Source organism: Schistocerca gregaria, chromosome 2 (assembly GCF_023897955.1).
Source record: "Schistocerca gregaria isolate iqSchGreg1 chromosome 2, iqSchGreg1.2, whole genome shotgun sequence".
Taxonomy (NCBI): domain Eukaryota; kingdom Metazoa; phylum Arthropoda; class Insecta; order Orthoptera; family Acrididae; genus Schistocerca; species Schistocerca gregaria.
In genome coordinates, this window is record NC_064921.1 from 367,075,207 (window position 1) to 367,102,910 (window position 27,704).

Below are 27,704 nucleotides of genomic sequence, written 5' to 3' on the forward strand. Positions count from 1 at the left end.
AACACAGTAGACAAAACTGTATAGTTCCTTATGGCCATGCAGTCAGAAGATGAGCATCATGTACTGTCATCACAGTGGATGGTTAAGTATGCAGGAGATGTGTATCATGCTGTTGTCGCAGTGCATGGTTGAGTACCCACTCATCACTATCTTGCTAACATAACACGTACTAATAGAAATATCATAACAAAGCAAGTACTAATACAAATATCATAACAAACTTGGGACCTAAGTGTATTCCACCTTAATGCAGTCTTAATCCCTTATTGCTGGCACACTGATCAGTGTATCCTTTGTCATTCTCAAAGATTCGTTATTTTAAGCATAATTAGTGAATAAAAAAGGCAAGTATACAATTTAGTAAATAAATAGATTTATTGTGCGGAATTATCCTATGGTGTAAGATTTGTTCCATTTCTTCCAGTTGTCAGTGTCTGCAAATACTGTTAAGGCGACTAGATAATCTGAGTTGCAAAACTCATTTGCACCATTTTCAGTCAGCAACTTCATCAATCCCTCAGTCAGTTGGCTGCATCAATTTTCTGTCCATTCAGTGCACTTTTCTAGCATTTGCTGTTCAGCATTTTTAGTTCACTCTTTCGAAAATTAACTGTGTAACACAATGTTTTGGGGAAGTGAGGTATTACACATCACGATATCCATCATCCTTCATCTGATGTGTGGAACTACCCAACTCGTAACTGTAAAGGTCAAAGAAAAGAATAATCATTACCATTTTTAGCAGATATCATTGTGCTTAAATGAGGGTAAATAAATTGTGATGCTACAAACCTGTTTTTACCTCTTCCAACTTTCTCGATTTCTTCGGTCTTCATAGTCTGTGTCAAAGCAGAAATTCCTGCTAAGAAAGTATAGAGCCCAAACACACTCAGTGAAACCCTTTCTCCGTATACTGCCTGCAAAAAGTTAAAGAAAACAAATTAACTACAAAATGAAGTAATGTTAAAAAGGACCAGCGTCCCAATTGTTAAGTACTTTATTCTAAATACTTGCTGTACAGTGAACATCTTTTATGTTATTTGCATCATCATAGGAACAACTTGAGCATTATCTTCAGTCCACCAACATAGTGCCTTATCATAAATTGGAAAACCTACTACAGAAACTTGTGACTAGGCAGGGAACATCACTTCTTACAGAATACTTCACATTTAATTGGTTTTATGTGACTAATCTGTTTGAAAACAATAAAATACATGAATTTTCCTCTTTCCATGCAGGAATCTGTGATGTAAATATTACTTTTTTCATTCTAACTGGATCAGCTGCAGGTGAAGAAGTACTTTCCTGAAAGAGAATTTCATGGGATAGGGCATTCCTTATAGAAAATAGACAGCAAAATTTTATAAATTATGACTGGGAGATGCCCATCCATGTCACATTCAGTTATGCTACAGGGAAGAGGATGACATGGCAACCTGACAGCAGGGCATGGTCCTACCTCATGCTTTGATCTTTGACCTAGATTTTTTGTTTGTTTTATAGCTTAATGGTTAATTCTGAAGTGGCTTCCACAGTAATGCTTTATTCCATAGCAATCAAACTGTAGGGTTGTGCCACGGTCCTTGCTTGTCAGCTAATGTTAGTGCAAATTACAGCATTGCACAACCAGTCTGCTCGGCTACAGCTGCTACAGAAACTGTAAGCAGACTGAGAAATAAGATTGGATTTAAGGGAGTATTACATAGTGTAAAATACTTGTTTCCAAATTCAGCTCATATGTTCCAAAACTTTGACAGTGTAGTAAGAAAAGACAGAAACAGAAAGTAGAGTTTAATATCCCGTCAACAGTGACATCATTAGGAGGTGGAATAGAGGGGATACTGTTGGCTTCTCAGTAGTTTTCCTTCAGGTTGTCCTCAAGATTTATTCCCTCACCCTGTTGCTGTTTTTGATATAGAGTTGTTTGCAATCTTGAGGGCTCTGAAGCAGATGGGATGTATCCACAATGAGAAACTCCTTCTCCAATTCTGTAACAGCACTTAAATCTATTTAGCGAATGTACTGAGTAGAATCCAGAACATCCAAGACTCCTTACTGCTTCTGAAAAGGCTGGGGAAGAAGGTGTCATTCAACTGGCTACCTTGGTACAAGAGTATTTGTGGATATGATTTATTCTAAATCAGGCCAAGCAATGTGCTGTCCTCTTACATACTTTACCATCACTGTTGAGGTACAGTATCTTAATCGTGGAAGAAGTGGGAAATAACCGAATATCAGATTCTGGGCATGACCTTTGACCTGTGACATCATTCAGATGGTGGACACAGTCATTATCACCTCTATCTAATATGGCAACCATAACTACAAAGATTCAGTACAGTTAACAGAATGAAATCAAATACACAACTGAATCATAATAATATGAAGAAGAACATGGCACTAATGGGTTACCTGTGAGTATTAAGGAGATTTGGATGGGAAGAAACAAAACAAATGAATTCATAACCCAATACATGCGTGTATTGAAAACTCAAATTGGTCTATATAGCCAGAATGAATCGTATGACACCATTACACCAAAACTTGCTGTGAAAACTGGTGTTGAAGATGTCTCATGATTTATAGGCCTATAGCTAAAATAAACTTTGAAAAACCAAAACTTGGTGCCAGAATTGGTATCGAAAATTTCAACTGGCTTGCATAGCTAGAACAAACTTCACAATACCACCAACCATAAGTAAACATTATTAACAAGTAAACCACAAAATCACACATAGTTTCACTAATATCTGCAATTCACAATAACATGCCTTGCAGAGGGTTCACAGAACCACATTCAGACTATTTCTTGACTGTTACACACTTGAATAGCATATGAGAGAAATGAACACCTGGAATCTTTAGGTGGAGCAACAAACTGTTTTTACATTTGGAGGAGAAATTTAGTGACAGAAATTTTGTGAAAAGATTTTGCAGTGATGAAAAATGCTTGTTTTAATGATTGCCACCCCAGCTTGCATATCATATCTACGACACTCTCTCCTTTATTTCAAGCTGCCCTTCTTCAAAGTTTTTCGATGGCCTTCAGTCCTGCTGGTGAGGGCCCCATGATGTGCAGCAATACTCTAGCAGAGGATGTACAAGAGTATGTAGTCAGTCTCTTTAGCAAATTTCTTGCATCTTCAAGTGTTTTGTCAATGAAAGGCAGTCTTGACTGATTACTTTCAAATTTTGACACAACATTGTATTCTAACATCTGCCTGCTTAACTGGGTGGTAATGTGCTTGTCTCCCATAAGAGCGGGCCTGGGATCAATTCCCAGCCGGGTTGGAGATTTTCTCCACTTGTGGACTGGGTGTTGTGTTGTCCTCATCATTATTTCAACCTCATCACAGGTGCACAAGCTACCCAATGTGGCGTTGAATGAAATAAGACTTGCACTTGGTGGCCGAACTTCCCCATATTGGGGCCTCCTCGCCAACAATGCCATATGCTCATTTCCATTTCATTGCATTCTAATACAGGTGTGTTTTTAGGTACCTATTTCTTATATACATAAACTTTTTGACATATTTTGTAGCAACATTTCCCTCTTAAAACATCTGAATTAGCAATAGTAATAAACATGGCTCAAGGTTGGAGAGGGGTGGGGGGAGGGGAGATGGACAAAGGGGTGGGAAGAAATGGACAAAGAAAATGGGAAGAAGGAGATAGACAGAGGAAAGGGGCAAGAGAAGATGGAGAGAGAGGATGTGATCAGGTAATGGACTGAGAGAGGAGAGAGGAGGCAGGAGGAGATTGAGAGAGAAGGAGGGGGGAGGAGAAGATGAAGATGGACAGAGAGAGAGGTGGGAGGTGATGATGGATGGAGAGAAAGGGGGAGGAGGTGATGGATAAAGAAAGGGGAGGGGGGAGGGGGAAATGGACAGAGAAAGGCAAGAGAAGGAGACAAGGACATAGTTTTAGTTTTCATATATATTACAAATGCATGTTTTCTGTTTTATTTCTTTATCATTTAAGCAGACTGAGATGCAGCAAAGTGTGCCTAGGTACAACTAGTACAAAATGGAATGTTCTATAAAATTTAAGCTGTACTTTTACTTTCCTCCCCATCCACCAACCCAGAAACTTGGAAATACTGAAAATACCCCCCACATTTTTGAAAAGATCATTTTAAAAGCAGTTGCTGTGAGTGGACAACCAAACTGTCACATCCAAAACTAACCTAGACTTTACACTACACTAAATATCCATCTATCATCATATCATCGCAGCCAGTTTTCTTTGATTCATATTAGTTAGCTCTACCAACTCAAAGCCAAACTGTAATATTCCAACTTTACCTAGACCTTGGTTCATGCCACAGGTAAGTCTGTCACCACATCCTGTTTTGTACCATGCCAATTATCACATCTACTTAAAGAGTCACTATTTCTTTTGGTTTGTGACAATAGTTTGTGTGCTAGTACAGTCCATAGTTAACACTGCCAACATTTCTTCAGTCCAGATGACTACTCAGGTTTAGCCAAAAAGCCACCATTCAAGTAAAAAAACAAAAAAAAAAAAAAAGAAGTTAACACAAATTAATTCACATACTCCTTCAAAATAAACTGAACTATAACAGAATCAAGCAGTAAGTTTAGTCAACTTCATGTTTATGCTCCTCACATGACACTATATAAATACAGCCAGCAAGCTACACTAGAGAGCACCACCACATACTAGCAAATGCCCTCTTCAAATACGCCATGCACAGGCCAATGACACATGGCTTCCTGATTCCATGGCAGGGCCCTAAAGTGTTAGCACTTCTAGCACAGAGTCAGACAAAAGGATAGAGGGTAGTTTACTAACTGATCAGTCCTTTGTTTTAGCAGACAACAATAGCAATATGGCATGACTTTTTAAGATCAGTAGATCTCAGATTTTTATGCAATGACATAATCTTTTCCTTCACTTCTACACATAAGAGAAGTGTAAATATTCCCAACTTACAGTGACAACATTGATTTATTTCACTTTATTGTTACTTAATTTTGCATATTTAAGTATAATTGCATGTATTTTACATATTTTAATTACACATTATTGGTTGTTTTACCATTTTTCATATTTCCCCCTCAGTCTCTGTAGGCCACTCTCTTAGACAAGTACTAGCCATGTGCCCTGGCTTCACACATGCAGCATTAAGTGTCTACAGCTAGGCAACTTGACTGGTGTGGCGTATTTTGTTTGGGGGCTATGAATAAAATTCATAGAACAGCAATAAGTAAGTGAATGTCATTATTTCCATATAACTTAGGTGACATAAGGAGTTCATGCCAGGAAAGTAGCCTGGAGGCATGAATATTACTGTTCCATATTCAAATGGTGTTTGAAGAGAAATCCCATGGCAAGTAATATGTTTCCAACAAATATAAATATTGTATGCGTATCATGGGTGTATGTGTGTGAAACTTACTACACACTGTGATTCATTGTTGAGACTCATTGCCACAATCATTTGTCGTGGACTCTTTATGGCAGGCTTCTTCACCATGCCAGAAAATGTTTCACTTGCTGCATGGAAACGTGTAACATCACATATTTGGTCTGCACTTTTTTTAATTCAATTGTACTCAAATGCCTGCAAGGAAACTATGGGTCAAAAATACACTGTCCAGTCACATTAATGTGATTACATGTTAAAGGACTAAATACCCACTTTTTGCAGCACAAACCACTATAATACATACAGGAAGAGAGTCTATGGAAGGAATGTGAAGCCAGGCCAATTCTAGTGCTGCAGGCAGCTGCACTAGATTTTACAGTTGAAGATCGATGCCACACACATCTCGACAAAGGTGGTCACACAGATTCTTTAATGGGAGTTTTGTGGCTAGGGGATTACAGTAAACTAATCCTGGTGCTCTGCGAACCACACACCTACACTGCAAGCCATCTGACATGTTACATTGACCTGCTGGTAGATGCAATCATACTGAAGGAAAAAAAATGCATGAAGCGGTTCACACAATTCCCAAGGAAAGATATGTACTTGTGTTGATCCATTGAGTTTACCAAAGGAATTTCATGAAAACATTCCTCAGACCATAATGAACTCTCCTCTGCCCTGGAACCTTCCAACAAACATTGCAGGGTGTTTGCTTTCAGATTTTTTACACCATACATGCCAACAACCATCTGTTCAATGTAGCATAAAATTCTTCTTAAAAGGCCACTAGTCACCACTCAGTGGATATCTAGTTGTGGTATTGGTGCATGCATACATGAAAGTATTCACAGCTGCAAATACAGACAACCTTCAGCTGTATAACAGAATAGCAACAATGAAAATTTGCTCCAAACTGGGACTCAGACCCAGATTTTCCACTTCATGCAAGAGGTTGTCTTAACCGCTTCAGCTATCTGAGCACTGCACTCCTAACCGTCATGTAATTCCTGTACAGGTGAGGCATTTTAGTTAAAAGTCATTAGCCTGGAACTGGTCAGTAAATATAATATTGCAGTGCCTCAGTTGGGAAAAATGAATGCCTAAATCTTTCATTATGAGTTCTGATTTCTTGTACTTAATTAAAGTGGCCATTTCTTCCTTTGTAGGTTGGAGCCAACAAAATATTTCTGAGGAGAAAACGGTTTGTTTTTTTAAATAGCTTTTTGGAATCACACTTACAGCCAACCTCAGGTCATAAAAATCAACAGTTAGCTGTTACATCCCTTTAAACTGAATTTAAGTCAATGATCTAAGAAAATTTGCATGTCTACCATATACTAAAATTTTTCTGTTTGTATATTCTTATTTGACAGTCTGTTATAAAATTGTATAGCAGCTTATACTCTTCTGTGTCTTCTGTTGCTCAAAAGGTTTTAATGTTTGGGTGAATCATCATTTCCAGCAGTCATCAGATGCAGTAATAGTTTTGTAGTTTCTTGATACCTCTATGGCAGCTGAAGAAAATGTGATAATCTTCCTTGCTGATGCATTCACATGAATGTGATGTGTCCATGCTGAGGCGGTGGAGATGTTGCCAGAATTTCCTGTGCCTGAAGTAAGTTGTGCTGTTGCCACATAAAGTGTTTAACAAGAGGGAGTGTTATAGTCCGGAGAAGGTTTTCATGGCATTCCTGCAGTGGTCTCAACATTCTGGAAGGCACAATGGGTCAACATAAAAATGCACCATTCCTTGGGGATCACGTCCACTCCATCAAGCAGTTAGCTTTTCCTCAGTATCATGGCATCTACCAGCAGCACAATGCATCATATCACACAGCTTGCCATGTGTGTGTGGGGTGGTCTGAAGAGCACCAGATTACTGTACTCACCTAACCACCAACCTCCTTGGGTTTAAATCCTATTGAGAATTGTGGGACCCTGCATCCTCAACTGTGAAACCTGCATCTGGCTATGGCATTGGAGTCAGTATGGCTCCATATCCCTGTCAGTACCTTCCAGAACTTCATTGACACTTTTCCTATATGTCTGAAAGCAGTCTGTGCTGAAAAGGTGGCTATTCAGGCTTCTGACTGGTGGTCACATTAAATGTGACTGGACAATGTAGTACTTCTTAAGTGTTCATGACTGTTTTTGATCATGCTGCCATCTGTTGCATAGTTAAGATGTTGGGTTATGAGAGACGATGCTTTCACTACTGATGGAGAGATTGTTCTTTGTCAAGCATGCAAAAAGCAGGTCAGTTGCTCTGTGAACTTCCAACTTCAGCAACATATATTAGTTTGGTGCATAAGTCCATAGTTTTGTTTTGTTTTGCATGTTGGTATTCTGATTTCTATTGCTTTATTTATTGATAGTCATTTTTATTTGTAGTTCACTGTTGCTATTTTACATATTGCCATTTTGTCATTTGGAGATAGTGCTTGGAGCTGTGGAAGCAAGAAAATGTGGTGCCAAGTGGAGAAAATGGAACATTTATGACATATCCTTCTGTTTGAGTTAAATAGAGGGAAGACAGCAGTGGAGGCAGCCATAAATATTTGCACCATGTATGGTGATAATGCCAATGGACTGAGCAAGGTGAGAAAATGGTTTTCTGATTTTAAGGGAAGTAGGACATCAAACAGGCTGACATGGAGTAGAAGGGGCACCACAGGACATTTTAATTTCCACTGTCTATACTTTTACAAATAAATTCATAAAACTTTGTCAGCATGACCAGAAAGGATTCAGGATTCACACTCATAGCAATGGAAGTTCAAAAACATAACAAAATAATTTTTTTTACAGGTGAAATTCCAGCTTTTTTCTCTTACTATTGGCTGCATTTCTTGATACAGGTACACTTTTCTTCATAAGTAAGAGAGATTCTTCGAAGAATTCTGCACAGCATATAAACCATACTTACAGGTGTATGGAACTCTAGAATTTATTTAATTTATGAAAAAATGAATGAGCTGTTACATTTTAAACTTCATGTTTAGAAAAAAACTCAAATTTTTTAGTTAACTATCTGCTCCAAGTCAGTCCGTTTGACGCCCTAACATAACCCCCCCCCCCCCCCCCCCCTCTTAAGGAGGATTGCTTTGGTATTAGTGAATCCATACATTCAAGAAGACCTTAGGGGTTTGATGAATATTGTTTAAACACATTAATCCACAATGATCCATGCCAGTGTACTCAAGAATTGGCAGATGTGATGAAATGTGATCATTCCATCATCATGCAACATTTACATGGAATGGGAAAGGTTCAAAAATTGGGTGTATGGGTACCACATACTCTTAAGCTAAAATCACAAAAATTTAGCAGGTGGTCATATGTGCATCTCTGCTTGCTCATCATTAATTGGCTTGTGAACAACACCAGCCATTCCTATCCGGTATTATTACATGTGACAAGAAAAGAAAGGAATGTTTGAGCCCAAACAAAGCTCACTGAACAAAGATCTGCATCCATCTACAAAGATAATGTTACACATCTATTAGAACAGTGACAGTGTAGTGTACTATAAATTTCTTCCTTATGATGTAAACATCATCATTGATGTTTACTGTTAACAACTGAAACATCTTGCAGACTCAATCCAAGAACAATGATTAGGAAGACTGTGTGAACTGATACTACTTCACGATATAATGCCTACCTGCGTTCTGCTAGACTGACAAAAAAACACTATACGGGAGTTGGGTGGGGCAATCATTCCACACCCATCTTATTCACCTGTTTGGCACCCTCAGATTTTCACCTTTCCAGCTCTCTGTCAAACAACCTTCAAGGAACTTCCTTTCCAGATAAAAATGCACCCCAAACATGGCTTGACATGTCCTTTGCCCCAAAACCACACGATTTCTACACTTGCAGAATCAAAAAGTTACCCCATAACTAAAGTCTCTTTTAAGTGGATCTGTTGTGTTTATTAATTATGGGAGATTGCTACAAACTTGTGCACCCTCTCAACACTCAATATACAGTAAAGTGCACACTAAAAACAAAGTAGTGCAGTCACCTCAGAAGTGGCGACTCTTTCCATTGCCCCCATCTGTAGCAGCAGACGACAGGCTGCGTAGACTGGAAACCAGCCCCCAACATCCTCACTGGTCACTTCTGCCAGAGGAGGACTTAGACGGCCACACTTCCCAGACGTGAGGCATGCCAAACCACCACTTGAGCAATCTCTTGTTCTACTCTGACAAGGCAACAGCCCCGGCCATGCTCTCAGCAGCTCACCCACGCAATGTCACGTGGCTCATGTTGTCATCCACCACATTTCGCTGGGGTATACACAAACCACACAGTTCTTATCCCACCCTCATCAGCATTCATTCTGTTGCAGTTTGTTTAACAAGAGGAGTGCTACCACGTTTCGCCATGCCCCACCTTCCTGAGTTGTGTCTCCTCAAGATACTTCTGTTGACTATGGTTGTACAAAGTCTGATGCCAAATACCGGATTCGACTCCCCAGCATCAGCAATTGCAATAGTACATGGACTACATTGTAATTATAGGGAAAATGATATTTTATGCATTTTTTTGGTTCTAACAGTTTTAATCACATTTGTCTTAGATATTTTAGCAAGGGCACTAATTACTTTGCTGTTGAGCATCATAAACCACCGCCACCGCGTGCCTCCCCCCCCCCCCCCCCCCCCACACACACACACACACATACACTTGGAAAAACTTCACTTAAAGTGATATGGACAACCCATGGCGAACCTTAATCTTGATGACCGATTATTGATTTCAGTCTCCCTTCTCCTGAATCCTGAATGCAAATGTGTTGCATTTCCAATGCTTGGTCCCTACACTAGTTGACTTGCTAAATTAAGGGTGAAAAACAGATACGTGTAAGGTAGCTTTGCCTTAGACAGTGGAATTGTTTACTGGAGGATGTAAATTCATATTGTCAACCAACAACCCTGAATTACAGGTATTTCTGCTGTTATCAAGGAATGATAGGTTGGTTCATTCCTCAAGACTAAACTCAATTTGGTTTTCTATTTCTGTGCAACTAAAACAGACCTCCACAAATACTGACCTTCATCTCAGATGGCTAAAACATATATCCGTATAGTAATAGTGCATACATAGATAAGGCATATGAATTGTCTTGTATGAATGATGCTGGCAAATAAGTTATAATGAGCTGAACTTTTTTGTCCAGTCATGTACTACTCAAAAGGTCTTTTGGCATCTGAAGGTGAAATAAGTATGTGATACCTTCAATAAAAATATGTGGTACAGCAAATTAAAATAGTGTTTCTTACAGGCAAGAGAATGACATCTACTATCTCAGCCTTCTGAGTTCTGCACACTTCAAAGAAAAATTCACTAGACCAGCTTTAGTCACTGTAAATCAATATCACTTTACTTAAAACTTAATTAAGTAGAATGAACGTCTGGTCTTCTGTGGATTCAGAAATTGTACAATTGACAACATGTTTCTGATGTGTGGTAAAACACACTATCCCTCAGCATCTCGTATCGTCAATGAATTTATGTTAACTTCTTCAGAAATGTGTCTCCACTGAAAATTTACTTGTCTTAATTTGTTATGTAGCCATTAAAGACTACTAGAATTTAATTTACATCCAATATATCCAGAAAGCAAAAATAAAAGCCTGGAGAAATAAACCAGCTGTTGTTAAGCAGAGGGAACAAAGAAACATCGAGAGATAATTACAGAAAAGATATATCTTAAAAGGGTAGTTGACAAAGGAAAGAAGGTATGTGAATTTCAACAGCCAAAGCAGAGACATATACCAATACAGACTCCTATCTTAGTCATAACTGTGTCTTCAAGAGTTTTTCATTCATGTGCTGGTGCAAGATATGCTACTTACCAGAGTTCCAACAAATGGTGCTTGCTGGAGAAAGATCCGTGAAACTGTCACACAAGTGAAAACACCCTGTGCCTTGTGTGCAGGTGTGAACTGATTTCCAGAGGCCACTGTTAAGATTGTGAGAGAACAGGCTATAGCAATTCTTCCCATCATAGCCAGAAATAACAGGTATGGGTACCACTGTTGTAAATCTGCAATTACAAATGTTGTGTAAACCTACATAACAGAATGAGTAACGACTCAATTTTCTAAGAGGTGTTAGTGAATTGTATCACAGCCACCATCCTTTTAATTAATCTATATAAAGCTCATGGCACACCATTAAATCAAGCTGAGAAAGTCTTGAGAGATGCAGAATGAACAAAGCATCATAAAAGTTGTAACACATTAACACAAACATTTAATTATGGTCCATCTTATTAATAAAATAATTAATTTCATTGAGACATAAATAACAAACAAATAGTTCAATGACTTTTGCACTATAGAAATAATGATTCTTTACATCATTTTTGTCTTGATCCAGACGTTAACATCTTTACTACCAAATGAAGGTGTGGCAACGACCGTTCTGATATATGAACACTGTCAACAAATTACATGTATTCAGAACTAGAGATGCCTTGAAAACAGAGGAAAGCATATACGTTCTCTTGATGGCAATCCAAAGAGCCTATAGTGATGGAAGAGTGTAAATGACAAGTGAGTGATGCAGCAGAAGGTGACTGCTGTTTGCATCATGGAATAATTATTATTATTATGAAGGAATTCTTATCCCTGTTATTCTTTGATTTACTTTAGTTGTTTGTTTGTTGATTATGCGAATAATTACTTACCTCTTTCTTTCATTCTGTATTATTATTCCTGTCAAGGTGATGAGCTGGTGAAGGAAGGGAAGAAAATTTATAAGACAATGTACCTTTTTTCTCCACAGTGACAGCAGAAGGAGATACACAAGAGGCAGAAACCAATGTAAAGGATGGCCTACCTGTACCACTGCAGAGATGATCCAGGCAGAAAGACATCCGGTAAATAATATGGCCCACATCAAACTGCTACACTTTTGGCCAAGCTGACCACTACATTACATGTGTTTAATGTATTTTTCAGCAGCACAGTGTGTGCATAATGAAAGCAGATTTATCATCACCATGGGACATGTAGATGGAGCAGTTATAGAAGAAGTATAACATGTGTTATCACAGCAATGCTACATGGCTCTGAAGGAAGTGCTGATACAGCAATATATTTGTCACTGAAACTTTGGCTTCAGAAATTTTTCAAGGATGAGCCATTAGACAATAGAACACCATATCAACTGATGCGGGGTCTGCGCATTTCAGCAGCACCTGACAGATTCAGCAAATGGATACACAAATAAAACAAAAAGCAATGACAACTATCTCTGGCATGAATACCCAGAGATCACATAGCCATTTAATATGGAAAAAAGATGAAAACATTAAGTAGTGCACCACATCAACACAACACCTGGACAACTGGTAGCAGCCAGACTGACAAGACGGCACCAGAAAGCTACAAGCAGCACAAGCTGGTTTTGAAGAACTTATTACAGTTATTGTAACCCATTTCAACAGTCCTTGGGTTTCACCATTAAACATGGTATTTAGGAAAGATGGGTTTAGCTGGCTATGTGGTGACTACAGTGCACTTAACGCAGCTACAGTTCGCAGTACCTAATGTCACAGATTTTGATAGCACTATTGCACAGCGAAAAGAATTCAGCATAACAAATTGTGTGAAAGCATATATACAGATAACAGTAGCCAAAGAGGATATACATAAAACTACAGTAATTACACCCTTCAGCTTGTTCCAGTATAATTTCATGTCATTTGAGCTAAGGAACACAGTGACAACATTCATGCAAGGGGTATTGCATGATTTTTCATTTCTCTTCAGGTACATGGATGAAGTACTTCTTTTCTTGGCATCAAAGGAAGAGCAAGGTCACATTTAAACCTACTCTTTCAACAGCTGCAGGAGTATGGAATAGTGGTCCATGTCGCCATTCCAGGTAGGAACAAAGTGCAATTCCTTGGATATGCAGTATATGAGAAAGGATTGTTGCCACTTCCAAACTGAGGAGAAGCAATATAAAACATATGACTATCAACAACATTCAAAGAATTACATAGGTTTCTCAGAATGGACAGTTACTACCGACACCAACACATTTTAGGGGCACAAAACATAGAGGCAGATTGTCTATCATGAAACCGTGCTACCTTAAGTACAATTATGTGGGAAGAAATAGCCGACATACAATAAGATGATATGGAGCTGCAAGACCTAAGTCAAAATAAAATCAAGGCATTACAGCTACAGTGCATATTGGGACTTTACGGTGATATCATAATTGATGTGATTCATCAAGTGGTCAACACCAAGCACTTTTTATAACGGAGTTTACAAGGAGAATTTTTCAGAACTTGCATAGGTTGCATGCCCAGGTATTAGAGCAACTGCAAACCTAGTGGTAAACATAAGTCGTATGGTCAGGCATAAAAAATACTGCAGAAACTGGGCATGAGCAAACTTAGAACGTCAACATAACAAAATAAGCTGATATACCCTTCCACCAATTTCACAGTTTCTAACACCAACTAAAATATTCATGCACATTCATGTGGACTTAGTAGGGCTGCTACAGGGTGACAGTTATTGACATATATGAAAAAAAATGTGAGTTAGTTACCAACTATGGTGTGCACACACTTTATGCAACATGTAAACGTCACCACAGATGATGGGATTTAGGTTAAGACATTCGATATTTGTGCCAACATTGGCAATGATGTGGTGCAGATGAATACCAAAATTCTGCATGATCTACTGAAGTGTTAAAACATCGATGCTGTTGATGATCTCCTGAATGGCCGTTTTCAGCTCAGCAATGGTTTTGGGGTTATTGTTGTACACCTTGTCTTTAATATAGGCTTACAAAAAGGAGTCGCATGTGTTCAGATCTGGAGAATATGGCAGCCAATCGAGGCCTTTTGCCAGTGGCCTCTGGGTACCCCACAGTCGGAATGCGGTCCCCAAAGTGCTCCCCTAGGACATCAAACACTCTTGAATGAACCACATCTTGTTGCAATCAGGGTCACCCTCAGGGGATGAAATCACCTTTCATAGCCTTTATGTTCCATTCAGTAGTTCCCCTGCCATCAAGGAAAATCATATTGATTATTCCGTGACTGGACATTGCACACCACATTCACACGTTGAGGGTGAAGAGACTTTTCGATCGTGAAACGCACCAATTTTGCTTACTGACAAACCAAATCAAATGAAAGCAGGCTTCGTTGCTAAACCAAACCATACTTATTCCCATCATGCCCATGGCCAATTATGGAGTTTGAATGTCTGAATGCAAACTGTTCAGTAGTTATGATGATTTTGTTTCATATAGTTCAATAACTGTCACCCTGTACCTCCTTCTAATGGACAAAGGTATATGGTTATAATGGTGTATTGTTTGACAAGATGGTGGGAAGCAGCATCATAGCAGACATCTTGGCAGATACTGTGGGGAAAGTATTAGTACATAAATGATTTGCACATTTTGGAATTCCACACTCAATTTTGGCAGTACAGGTCATCAATTCAAATCACAACTGTTCATGGAAGTAATGAATATTGGTGGATGCAACCATCTATATACAACCAATTACCATGCAGCAAGTAACAGAATAGTGGAAAGGTTCACAAGACTTTAAAGGCAGTGCTTATGGGCACAAAACAACATGGACTGAGGTGTGACCTCTCACACTGTTAGACTTGCACACAGCAATGAAGGAAGATGTACTAGTTTCAGCAGCACAATTGGTGTATGGAGAAGAGTTGTGAGTTCTTGGAGAACTAATTCATGAATGCCGCCCTCAGCTACACAAGAGCCAAGAACTGAATTTGTTAGGCATCTCAGTGAGCACATTAGACAGTTACAAGCAGTGCCGTCCATCAGACATAGGGATGAAGGGGTTTTTCTCCATAAGGACTTACAAAGATGCCCCTTCATCTGGCTGTGTGATGAAATTGTGAGACCACCACCACAGTCGCCTTATATGGGTACTTATAAAGTGTTGACACAAGGAAGCAATACCTTTACATTACACATGAATGGGAAGCAAGAGACAGTAACAACTGAATGGTTGAAGCCACGTTACAAGTACAGGGACAAATTGCCAATAGTGTCAAGTTGAAGAGACAGTCATACAGGAGATAAAACCTCTGAACAAGAAGAAGACATTCCCATGCAGAAACCACAGGCTTTCATCGCCATGAGGAGCTGTCATATCAAGCACCAATACCCTAACATACCTGGAGCACCAGGTTTAAAGAAATGGGTGAGGGGGTCTGGCATAACAATGGATGATTGTAAATGACAAGTGGGTGATGCAGTAGAAGATGATTGCTAGCTGGAGTATGGAATTATTATTATGATGGAGCTTTTGCCCTTATTATTCTTTGATTTATCTTAGTTGTTTGTTGGTTGGTTCCATGAATAAAGTGCGATAATATTACTTACCTGTTTCTTTAATTCACTTCTGTTATTCCCACTAAAGCCTATTGAAAGATGCAACACCACAGAGTAAACCGTTCAACATTAATGCCATGACTAGTGGAGGCAGCAAAACCGTGAATACAAACATATCCTGTTCCATTTGCAAGTGCTGAGGCTGTGGTTGATTCTCAGCAGTTGTGGCCACACTGATTCCTTCTGCCAGCAACCAAAAAGAGATGGAGTCTGGATTGCGGAAGTTTGTAAGGGTGAGAGCATATTTCTGGAGGTGTCCCTTAATTGCTCCGCCATTCATCATGATATCCTTCCATAGTGAGAAGACCATTGATGAGTCTAGCTGTCAGCTCTTCAGGTTGAAATTGTTGCACATCTACTCATACTATAGCTCCATCATCAACCTGACTGATGAGAGTAGTGTCATCCATGCTGTCAGTGCTATTTACCATCATGTTAGAGGCATCCTGCAGGTTTAACACAGGCTTGAGTCTATTGATGGTAACAGTCATCTGTTTCCCCTTAAGTGAGGCATCAAAGTCCCTTAGGGATTAATGGACAAAGATTTTATGTGAGCTGTGTGCCACGTATCTTGAGACTAGGTGGTGGTGGTGGTTGTGGTTAGTGTTTAACGTCCCGTCGACAACGAGGTCATTAGAGAAGGGGTTAGGGAAGGATTGGGAAGGAAATCGGCTGTGCCCTTTCAAAGGAACCACCCTGGCATTTGCCTGAAACGATATTGGGAAATCACGGAAAACCTAAATCAGGATGGCTGGAGACGGGATTGAACTATCGTCCTCCCGAATGCGAGTCCAGTGTGCTAACCACTGTGCCACCTTACTCGGTTTGAGACTAGGGATGTACCACTTTCACTTATAGATGAACAGAAGTAGTTCCTTCTCTGTTGATAGAGGTACAGCTCTGTGAAGTCTGCTGGCAGAGTTAGGGGTTCTCCAGAGATGTGCTCAGGTCTTCTTTATACACTGAATGCATGCCTAAGAGAGTCCTTGGTAGGGGTTCTGTCCTTTTCTCTCCATGAAACATGATGGCTGTTTTTAATATGTGGTGCCAAATCCAGGAAGAGATGAAAAAGCCTTAGAAATTCAGCCCCCAATACAGGGTTCCTTGATGTTGGCAATGAAAAACTGCCAAGTAAACATATTTTCTAAACCCAGGTCCACGGTTCAACATGTGGTCCTTTGTACTGAAATAATATAAGTGAATCATTTGCTACACAGGTTTGGAAAATGGAAAAAATTTCTTCCACTGGCAGTAGCTCACATGGCATGGCACTCACTTCAGATCCAGAATCAACAAGAAAATATTGGTTTTGAGTATGATCCAGGATGTAGGGTCTACTACCATTGCATAGGGATGGTGTACAGCTTGACTGGCTCACATTTTGAGAAGATGGATCGCTTGTAGTAGAGCAATAATCCAGAGTGCCTATTGTGGATTGTTCTTTCCGTTTGGGTGATGGTATGGTGCTGTGCAGTTGTGTGCTAACGTCTATTCTCACGGTTCTGCTTGGCTGTGCCCTACAACTCGTCATGGCTTGGTCAATGATCAAAGTGCAGCTGGTCATTATTGTTGCTGAATGAACATTATTGTTTGCTGAATTAATGTGCTGTTGATGATGTAACATAGCTAGGCATCTATTTGCAAAAATTAGTTTCCTTTCTCATGACTCATGCTCATGAGAGATCATTGCTTGTTGTAACATGGCGTTAACTTCCCTACCCACACTGTTCACAATGTGCAATCTGGCATTGAGGGTGATGTTGATTAATGTTCGAAGGTCTTCAGAGTTGAGATGGCATTTTGGTGGCTAAACATTAATCATAAACAACTCAGTGTAATTGCTATTTGGGGTTCTGCTGAGGCCTTGGAGGAGCAGTGTGTGGTATTTTCTGGTAGTTAGGGGCAAAACAAACAATGTCACTAATAATGTCAACATGCTCACCTAGATGGTTAAGTAATATGATGAACTTGGAGCTGTCTTCAGAAATGCCATGGTTGCAGAGAACACAGTCAGCAATAGTGAACCACAAAGCCAGTTATTTCAGGTGGAAAGATGGTAGTTTTAATCCATTGAATCAAAGCTATTTAAATTTCCAGTTATTTTATTTGGGCAAACAGTGTTGGTACCTTCATAAGAAGGTGGTTAAATGAGAATATGTATGTCAAGAAACATTTTGATACAGATAGTTAATGTGGGATTGATCTCCTGTAAGTGGTTTTATGTTTTACCAGTATATGACAACATACAAACAAATATTTTTTGTTTGGTTTGCACTCATCAGAATATGACTGTGATTGTTTTGCTTCAGATGTTCCATGGGCATTGACATCAGCATTACACCATGATTATCTATGCATAACATACAATGTTGACCTCCGTTTAGTATTTTCTTTTATACGATTATGTGGCATATATATTTTGTTTCCTAGTTTATAGTAATACAGTGTGCAAATATTTTCTCATTTTATTCCTTAATTTATTTTTAACTTTGATTATACTCACTGAACAGTTTGTCATTGCTGCTGTAGATAATACTTACACCATCCCTTTCGTTATGTATTTCACACTGTACTATTGTTGTCTTTACCCAGGGTCCTGAAGCACCAAAGCTAGTTGGACAGCAATGATGGAAGAGCTCTCATGGGCTGGCTACGGCACAGAAGGGCATCCCATGGATAGACTCCGTATGGCAGTGAAAATGAGTTTGGCAGTATCGTACAGGGTGTGGTAGACATGACAGAATTGAGCAAAATTCCACTGTGTCTATCTGTGATAGGTTTTGAACAGCAAAAAAGTTGCATTTGTTACCAAAGTCACTCAAAAGATTGGTAGTCACTACATATTGTTTGGATACTTGGAGGTTTCATCAATACCACTGGCACTTTTTAATAAAGTGTCTTTTCCACGTCTTACAAAAGGCATAGGTTTTTCCTGTTGATGCAAAGCACTAAACTGAGCACTATGTAAGTCACTATCTGGTACTCATACTTCTCCAGCATAAAAGTTTCATTGTTGTTGTGTATAAGATGAGACAATAAACACAGGACAATCTATAGTAGGTGCTGATGTTTGTCACAGTATCAGCAATTGTGGAGAAGACCCAGGTAAGGACACTCCAGGTAAAGTAACTGAGACAGTAAGTGTATAATAGAACACTTTATTGCTTGACAGCAATACAAAAAATGCGAGTACGTGCTAAACTAACTCCAAAGACAGCACTGCTGCACAACTGACCAGAAAGTTTATGGTGTGTTAGCTGATGCAATTGCCGTTGAGTTGTTACAATGCATTTCCTCTCACCATCTTTTTGTACATCTGCCTCCCTACAACATTACTTACACAATGTGTATGTGCGGATGGATGTGTGTGTGTGTGTGTGTGTGTGTGTGTGTGTGTGTGTGTGTGTGTGTGTGTGTGTGTGTGTGCGCGCGCGCGCGCGAGTGTACACCTGTCCTTTTTTTCCCCTAAGGGAAGTCTTTCCGCTCCCGGGATTGGAATGACTCCTTACCCTCTCCCTTAAAACCCACATCCTTTCGTCTTTCCCTCTCCTTCCTGAAGAAGCAACCATCGGTTGCAAAAGCTAGTAATTCTGTGTGTGTGTGTTTGTGTGTTTTGTTCATGTGCCTGTCTGCCGGCGCTTTCCCGCTTGGTAAGTCTTGGAATCTTTGTTTTTAATATATTTTTCCCATGTGGAAGTTTCTTTCTATTTTATATATATATATATGTGTGTGTGTGTGTGTGTGTGTGTGTGTGTGTGTTTCCCTTAAAGAGTGCAGTTGGACTAAACTACATGGACAATTCCTTTTGTTGCCTTCCTTGCTGCCCAAACTTCCCTCATTCACTTGCTGTGCTTCTGTTTCCGGTCCTCTGTCCATGCTTCTTGTCGGCTTTGTGTCTGCAGCTTCATCTTGATTGGCTTTCTGGTTGCCCATATTTCTTTCATCTTCCAACTGTGATCTTGCTTGCGTTCTTCGGTTTATTTTATGCCTGTTCATTTGTTACAGTGTATCTCATGTAGTTTACTTTTCTTAATGGTGTTTCTGAATTTTATTCTGTTGTTTATTGTGTCTGCTGTTATGCTGAGTTGGTACAGGTAGTTTTTTACCTCTGCCACCCATTTGTTGTTTCTAATGGTTACCCAGACAAAGATCTGTCTGTGTGATGGCACTCTGTACAGGTGTCCATAGAACTGTAGTCTGCATTTTCTAATCTTTTCTGTGATTGTCTCCATATGTTTGTATAGTTCCTCTGTAGTTTTCTTGATCCATATTCCTTTGTTGTTAGTTGCGCCAAATATTTTCCTAAGTATTTTCCTTTCTATTTTTTCTAATTGTCTGATACGTGTATGCTCTAGGATTAGTGTGGTCTCTACAGCATATAGTGCCTCGGGGAGCACCACCATGTCGTAGTGGTGTAATTTGACTTTTTGTGAGATAGCTTCTTGTTGTAATGATTCCACACTACTTTGTATGTGAATATAATATCCACTGTTTAAAAGTCCATAACTTGCAGTCCAACTTAAAGATATCACTGTTGGTGTTCGAAATGGTCACCATTTAACATCCGCACACAAACAATGCTGACAAACTACTGACTACGTGTTCAGTTGGATATTTGCACATAAATGTACGATGGATTCTCGAAGTTCATCCAATGTGCGTGGCTTTTGTCAATAAATGACATCCTTTAGTGTCCCCCACAGGTAAAAGTCCAGAAGAGTTAAGTCTGGGGAATGTGGTGGATACTCCACAGCACCTCTATGGCCTATCCATCTTCCTGGTAGATTTTCGTCAAGATATGTCCCAACATGATTTTGGTAGTGGGCTGGGGAACCATCTTGTTGAAAGTAAACTCTTCCGTCTCCTTACAGGTCTTGGATGGCAGGCAAAATGGATGTCTGAAGCTTCTGAAGGAACACCTCACCGGTACCTGTGCCGTCAAAGAAGAATGGCCCAATCAAGCCCCGGTAAGACAACCACACCACACATTTACTCCTGGCAAATTCATGGCTTTGTCTACATGGGCGTTCGGATTTTCGGCAGCCCAGTAGATGCAATTGTGGCCATTTACTGCACCATTGAGTTTGAACTATGCCTCATCAGACCACACAATCGCCTCTGGAAACTCCTCATTGTTGCGCACCATGTTAGTAAATCACTGGCAGTATTCCATTCTATGATCTGGGTCATCCTTGTTCATTACGTGTAGCAATCATGGGATGTAGCACTTCCACTTTGCTGTCTTCAAAACACTAAAGGATGCTGTTTATTGACAAAAGCCACTTTCAATTTTTATTTTAGTACTGGTTGGCTATCTGTCAGACTTTTAATTCTATTTGGTAAATAACCAACATAATTCACCTCTTTCTGTGCCAAAGTCAGATTTAACCCAGGATACTGATGATCCTTTCTTCTAATGTTGTAGCTTTGCACTTTGCTTTTATTTTTGAACTGACATTGGCTATTAATAAGAAATTTCCTAAATGAATATATGTATTGTGAAGGTAGTACTGTGGATGTCCCCAGTTCTTAAAATGAATGTCTGCAAGGTGATCTTGGGTGGGCACCAGCTATTATTCTGATTACATGCTTTTGTGCATTGAGTATTTTTTCTCTTAATGATGAGTTACTCCAAAATAGACTGCTATGTGAAAGCAGTTAATGAAAATAGTGATAGTAGGCTAATTTGTTGGTATGTTAATCACCAAAATTTGCATGAAGGATAATAGCATAAGTAGCTGAACCCAATTGTTTATCAATGTGTTTCTTCCAATTCAATTTCTCATCAATGTACACACTCAGAAATTCTGAATGTTCTGCCTTAGCAACAGATTTCTGTTGCCTTTATTAATCAATGGTGTTATGCCATTTACTGCACAACACTGTGTATACTGCATTATCTCAAAATTTAATGAGAGTCCATTTGCCAAGAGCCATTTAATAATGTTCTAAAAGACATTATTTACAATTTTCTTAGCTTATGTTTGTTTGTTGGATGTGAATACCGTACTTGCATAATCATCAAAAAGAACTAGCTTTGCAGCTTCATGAATATGGAGTGGCAAGTCATTAATGTATGGTGAGAACAATTAGGGACCCAAGACTGAACCCTTTGGGATACTGTTCTTGATATCTCCCCAGTTAGAGAACTCTGCTGATTTTTGCAGGCTATCTGCACTGTTAATGCCAACCTTCTGCATTCTTCCAGTTAAATATGAATTAAACTGTTTGTGCATTGTCCCACTCCTACCACATCTCTTAAAACTTATCTAGAAGAATGTCATGATTCATGCAGTCAAAAGCCTTTGAGAGATCACAAAAAGCCCCAGGGGCTGATGTTCAGTTATTCAGAGCATCTAATATTTGATCAGTTTGAGCATATATAGTATTTTCTGTTAAAAAGCCATTCTCAAAACCAAATTCACATTTTGTTAATACTTCTTTTTTATCAATATGTGAAGCTAGTCTTGAATGCATTAGTTTTTCAAGAGTTTTGGATAATGCTGATAGGAGTGAGACAGGCAGTAGTTGTCAGCATCAAACCTATCCCCCTTTTTATGCAATGTTTTCACAGTAGCATACAGTATTTCAGTCTACCTGGAAAAATGCCCTGTTTCAGTGAGCAGCTACATATATGGATGAAACTCCTACTTATCTGTTGGGGACAAGGTTTTAGTACTTTGTTGGAAATGCCATACATTTCATGTGAGTTTTTACCTTGGAATGAATTTATTATTTTTCTAATTTCAGTAGGAATGGTGGGCTGAAAGCAAAGAACTATAAAATCATATCCACTGGGAATCGATAAACAAGAAACTATCTTTTAATGAGGAATCCAACCATACAACACTGATAATATGAAATGTCTTCATATTTACCGTTCATGATGTGGATACTATAATAACAGCAAATAAGAGTATATTATTAACAACTACTGAGAGACTGCTATTTTGATGGCCCAAAGGGCTGAAGCTGAAGAACAGTAGATTGTTATTGGTCTGTGATTGGCCAATGGATTTCTGTCTCTTGGATTTTAGTGCCTCCCATTTACAGAAATGTAAATAAAGGAAAGTGTTTGCTCAAGAATCTATGATCAAGTATATCAATTTGAAGTATGTTATCGAATCAATCATGAGTGCTTTGCACTAATAGCTGGTATACCAATGCTTGAAAGCCTTTTTGTGATACATAAGCATCTTGAATGTATCATTGCATGACCATGGCAAACAAAAAGTTGTTCAGACACTGACAAGTCATGGAAAATGACTAAGTGTTTTGTACCATGCTCCTTCGATTCAATCTGGTGAAACTTCTTAATATGAGATTGCAACATCTGAGAAAAGTCTGTTGCTTCAGCAAAATAGTTTCATGTATCAGAGAAAATTCTTTGGATTGATATAATGTTCATTAGTTCTTACAATGAAGCTATATTTGAAATTGATTCAAAAACTGAATAATATAAATTGGTTCAAAAACTGAATGATATAATCAGCAAACTACCTCTATGTCAATCATGGGTATAGCATCTGAGGTTAGCTTATTTACTTATGTTGTAGACACTGTCTTTGCAGTAGAAGGCAGTTATTAAAATCCAGTCCTAGTTACACCAAGGACAGAACTTCGAATATGTTCCTTGTAGACAACACTGATGAGCTTCCTCTCCAAGTTCTTGTTTATCTTGTTTACATTAGCAAATATTTTCATACACATATTGTGAGTGTTATCTACTTATGAAGAGACTATTGTCACAGGGAATGACAGGCTCACTTCTCTTGGTAACCAGCTATTTGCTCATACAAACATGGCTGTAACATTTGTGAAGAGATACATTTCTATAAAGTGGTGCACCGTCATTGTAAGAAGATTTAATACTCTCAGTACACATCATAATACTCCCTTGTGTTTTGGATATCACAATACTATCTTGTGTTTTGGTTAGTAACTGTGATGGCCATATTATTTTCATAATGTCATCATAATGACCTGCTTTCCTTGAGGTGGACTAGTAACTGTAATGTGTGAGGTCACTAAGCTAGTCCATAGGTCCTTGAGAGACAGTTTGATTCAGAGTATGACAGGCATCTGATGAGTTTGTGCTTGGTCATTGTATTCACTCATGCACAGGTGTGTAGTGAACATGGTACAAACTTCAATAGCCATTTGTTCTTTTACACTTATGACTACATGGTTTTACTTCACTTCCTACATCATCAGTACTAACGTGGGCCAAAACAAAGTGGCTCTCTAGTTGTACAAACCAGTGTAGCACTGTCTGACTTATGTGGTGCTTGTTTTTATTTAACTGTAATAAAAACTGACACTTCTACATCCACTTAACTAAAATCATTACAATAACCCTGGCCAACAAGATAAAGTACAAGTTATGAGGTAAAAGATCATTCAAAATGCTGGAAAAATAATGCACTGAGGAAACAAAACAGGAAATTAACTTAATAAAAAATAATTTAAATGTAAAATAAAAAGTGTGAAAATGTAAGAATTGGTTCTAAGTACACACACACACACACACACACACACACACACACACACACACACACAGTAACAATAGTAACACTTGTAACAATTTTGTACTGATTAGTTTACAAGTGTTAACAGCACTTTTCATATACTCTCTCATACATTTTCTGTTGGTATTTCAGAGTGTGTTAGCAAGAAATGAGACTTAATCACACAATTTTAATATTACAACATAGTTTTAATCATGACTGTATTACACTATCTGTAGTGAACAAGTAGCATCCCCATTACCTTCTGGTAAGGCCCATGTTAAAAAGCAACACAGTCCACCAGTTATATTAATGATTCCCAGTGACAGCCATATCCTAGACTTCCTTAATAGAATTATAAGTGCTGTGAGTGCTCCTGCAACTTCAGCCACACCTAAAACAATGAAAAATTATTACTAAGTTGACACATTGAAGAATGAAACATAATAAAGACTAAACTCATTTTTTGCAGTAATACACTTAAAGTAAAGAAATACAAGACATTAAATATTCATTGCTACTCATCTAGAAAATAATCTGAAATATGTATGTAGTGGATGACTTCACACAACATTAAATAATTGTATAAAAAGGAAAATTCCATTGACGAAATGGAAAAAAATAAAAGGGGGCAGAATGGCTGGCAGGTACTTACTTTGAGGAGACAATATTCCAAATACTGACAACAGACAGGTGTAAAAGTTGGAAAAATTACACCTTGTTTTTAAAACTATTAGGTCCTTCCTCTGGAAGGGACAATGGGGAAATAGGACAAGTCCCTAAGATGTCATGTTGAGAGAGACCCATCTGTTGTGAATACGTCCTTCAGAAGGTAAGTACTACTGAACCATTATGTTTTCTTGTAATTTATCATTTGAAATAAACACTTTTATCTGGTAAAAATTCCAAATAAGTAAAAAAATAAATAAACTCATTGGCTGTTACATACAGATGTTTGAATGTATAAACAAAAGTGTAGAAATATTAGTAAATTCTTTGTAAATCAGGATATAAAGCACTTGCATGTAAGTTAATACTGAGAAGTGTAAAAATACTTGTGATTATTAGAGAACATAGGTTTTCAGTAGGTAACAAGGAATTTTTCATGAAAAATGTTGATGGTTTGTTGTGTTACCTGTCAGGCAGAAAGAAAGGATTGTTAATTTGTTATGATTTTAATGTAAATTTCTTGAATGACTATAACTAGAAATGTGATCCAGCACTGGTGTCAACCATTTATAATTTAGTATCGATTATAAATTTCCATACCAGAAGCAGTAATGTGTTAATGCAACAAGAGCTGAAGTTAAAGAAGCATGTGCCTATCCTCTTAATATTGTCCCTATGATATGTGATGTTATCAGTCACTTACAAAATACATCATTAATTCAGGGTATTTTCTGAGACAGATTAAAATATTCCATTGTTACATCTGCCTCTAAGAAGGGTGACTCAAGAGCTGTTGATTTGCAAAATTTTTGGTAAGATAATGTTCTGCAGCCTTGTCAAAGATGTGCTTAGTAATGGAATAATTAGCTAATGACATTGGATTTAAAAAGGACCACTCTACTACAACAGTTATTTATACATATACTGAGTGCTACAAAATATCACGAGCTGAGATCTGAGAATTATCGAATTAGGTTGTGTCAATCATAACATTGCATTAGAGAAGTAAACTTTTCACATAATGCATAGTTCATCACCTGCTTGGTTTAGTTCTAATGCAAGAAACAAAGTTACATTGGATATTCTAGTAATAGAAAGGACACCACATAATCTGCACTGGGAGAAATTACAATGGGAGTCCCACAGGGTTTGGTCATAGACTCTCTGCTATTATTGATTTATGTTTATTATCTGTCATTTTATTTGAATCAATTAGGAGGCAGAATTAGTCATTTTTGTAGATGATGCAGCAATAAATGATAAAGAGAGTAGATAGTTCCAAGTTACCATGTTTGAAAATTAGTGAAAACTTAAGTGGGAAAAACTGTATGGTAGAGCTGCTAAAATTTTTGGGTTCAGGTACTTTTGCTACAAGAGTAATTGCCAACTGTGGGGATACAGAAGTCATTAAGTTAACTTGCAGACATAGTGGGGTTTCAGTGAAGTGAAATGGAAAGAAGGAAATGTTTTCTGGTCATTATGAATAGGAAGGTAAAGCAGAGTGTGAATTACTGTGAACAGCTCAGTTTGTTCTCATCAGAATCAACAGCAAACCGCAATGATAGTTCCGGTATACATGCCAATGTTGTAGGTTGAAGGTGAAGGGAGAGAGAAAGTATATGAAGATATTGAATGGATAATTCAGTACAAAGGGAGATTAAATTATAATAGTTAAGAAGCATTGGAATGTTGTTGTAGGGGAAGGAGTAGAAGAAAGGATTATGGGAGAGTATGGGCTTGGTACTAGGGATGAGAGAGGAGAAAGACTAATTGGGTTCTGCAGTAAATTTTAGGTAGTAATAGTGATGATGTCTGGTTTGTAGGGTGCTCACCTGCATGGTCATTATAGTCCATATAAAGCCCCAATTCTTACACGTTCCACGTTTTACACAATCAAAATTAGCCACCATCATGAATGATGACAATGGTGAAATGATGAGGACAACTCAAACACCTAGACCCTGTGCATAGAAAAATGCCCAACCCGGCCAGGCATCAAACCCAGGACCCCATGAAGTTGTAATAGTGAATACTCCATTCAAGAATCACAAGAGGAGGGTGTATACTTGGAAAATGTTGGGAGGCACAGGAAGATTCCACTTAAGTTACATCATGGTTAGGTAGAGATTCTGTAATCAGATGCCAGATTGTAAGGCATACCACAGGAGCAGATATAGACACAGATCACAATATAGTAATGATGAAGAGTAGGCCGATGCTTCAGAGACTAGTCAGGAAGATCTGTGTGCAAAGAAGTGGAATATGGAAGGACTAAGGAATGAAGATATAAGACTGACGTTATCTAAGGCTATAGATACTGCAACAAGGAATATCTGTTTGGATGAAGAGGAATGGAGACCTCTAGAAAGGGCAATTACAGAAGTTGGAGGAAAAACCATTGGTTCAAAGAAGGTAATTGCAAAGAAACCACATGTAAGAAATACTTCAGTTGGTCGATGGAAGAAGAAAGTGCAAAAATGTTAAGGGAAAATCAGAAGTACAGAAATACGAGCCACTTAGGAATGAAATAGATAGGAAGTGCAGAGAAGCTAAGGCAAAATGGCTGCATAAAAAATGGAAGAAACTGCAAAAAGAAATGATTGTCAGACGGCCTGACTCAACATATAAAAAACTCAGAACAATCTTTGGTGAAATGAAAATCAGGTTGGTAACATTAAGAATGTAGTGGGAATTGCATAATTAAATGC

At 38.5% G+C, this 27,704-nt stretch overlaps 1 protein-coding gene across 6 annotated transcripts in view; it reads right to left on the reverse strand.

Moving 5' to 3' along the window:
* Window positions 1-356: 356 nt before the first annotated feature.
* LOC126337083 (organic cation transporter protein-like) overlaps window positions 357-27,704 on the reverse strand; it is a 307,774-nt gene continuing 280,426 nt past the window's right edge. For 5 of the 6 annotated variants that reach the window (XM_050001432.1, XM_050001433.1, XM_050001431.1 and 2 more), the window contains 4 exons: window positions 24,590-24,721; window positions 11,263-11,453; window positions 793-917; window positions 357-701 (listed from right to left, as the gene is read on the reverse strand). In XM_050001432.1, the coding sequence (XP_049857389.1) occupies window positions 644-701; window positions 793-917; window positions 11,263-11,453; window positions 24,590-24,721 (506 nt within the window). In that variant the 3' untranslated portion in view covers window positions 357-643. The remainder of the gene's footprint in view (window positions 702-792; window positions 918-11,262; window positions 11,454-24,589; window positions 24,722-27,704) is intronic. The other variant, XM_050001437.1, reaches the window with a different exon arrangement.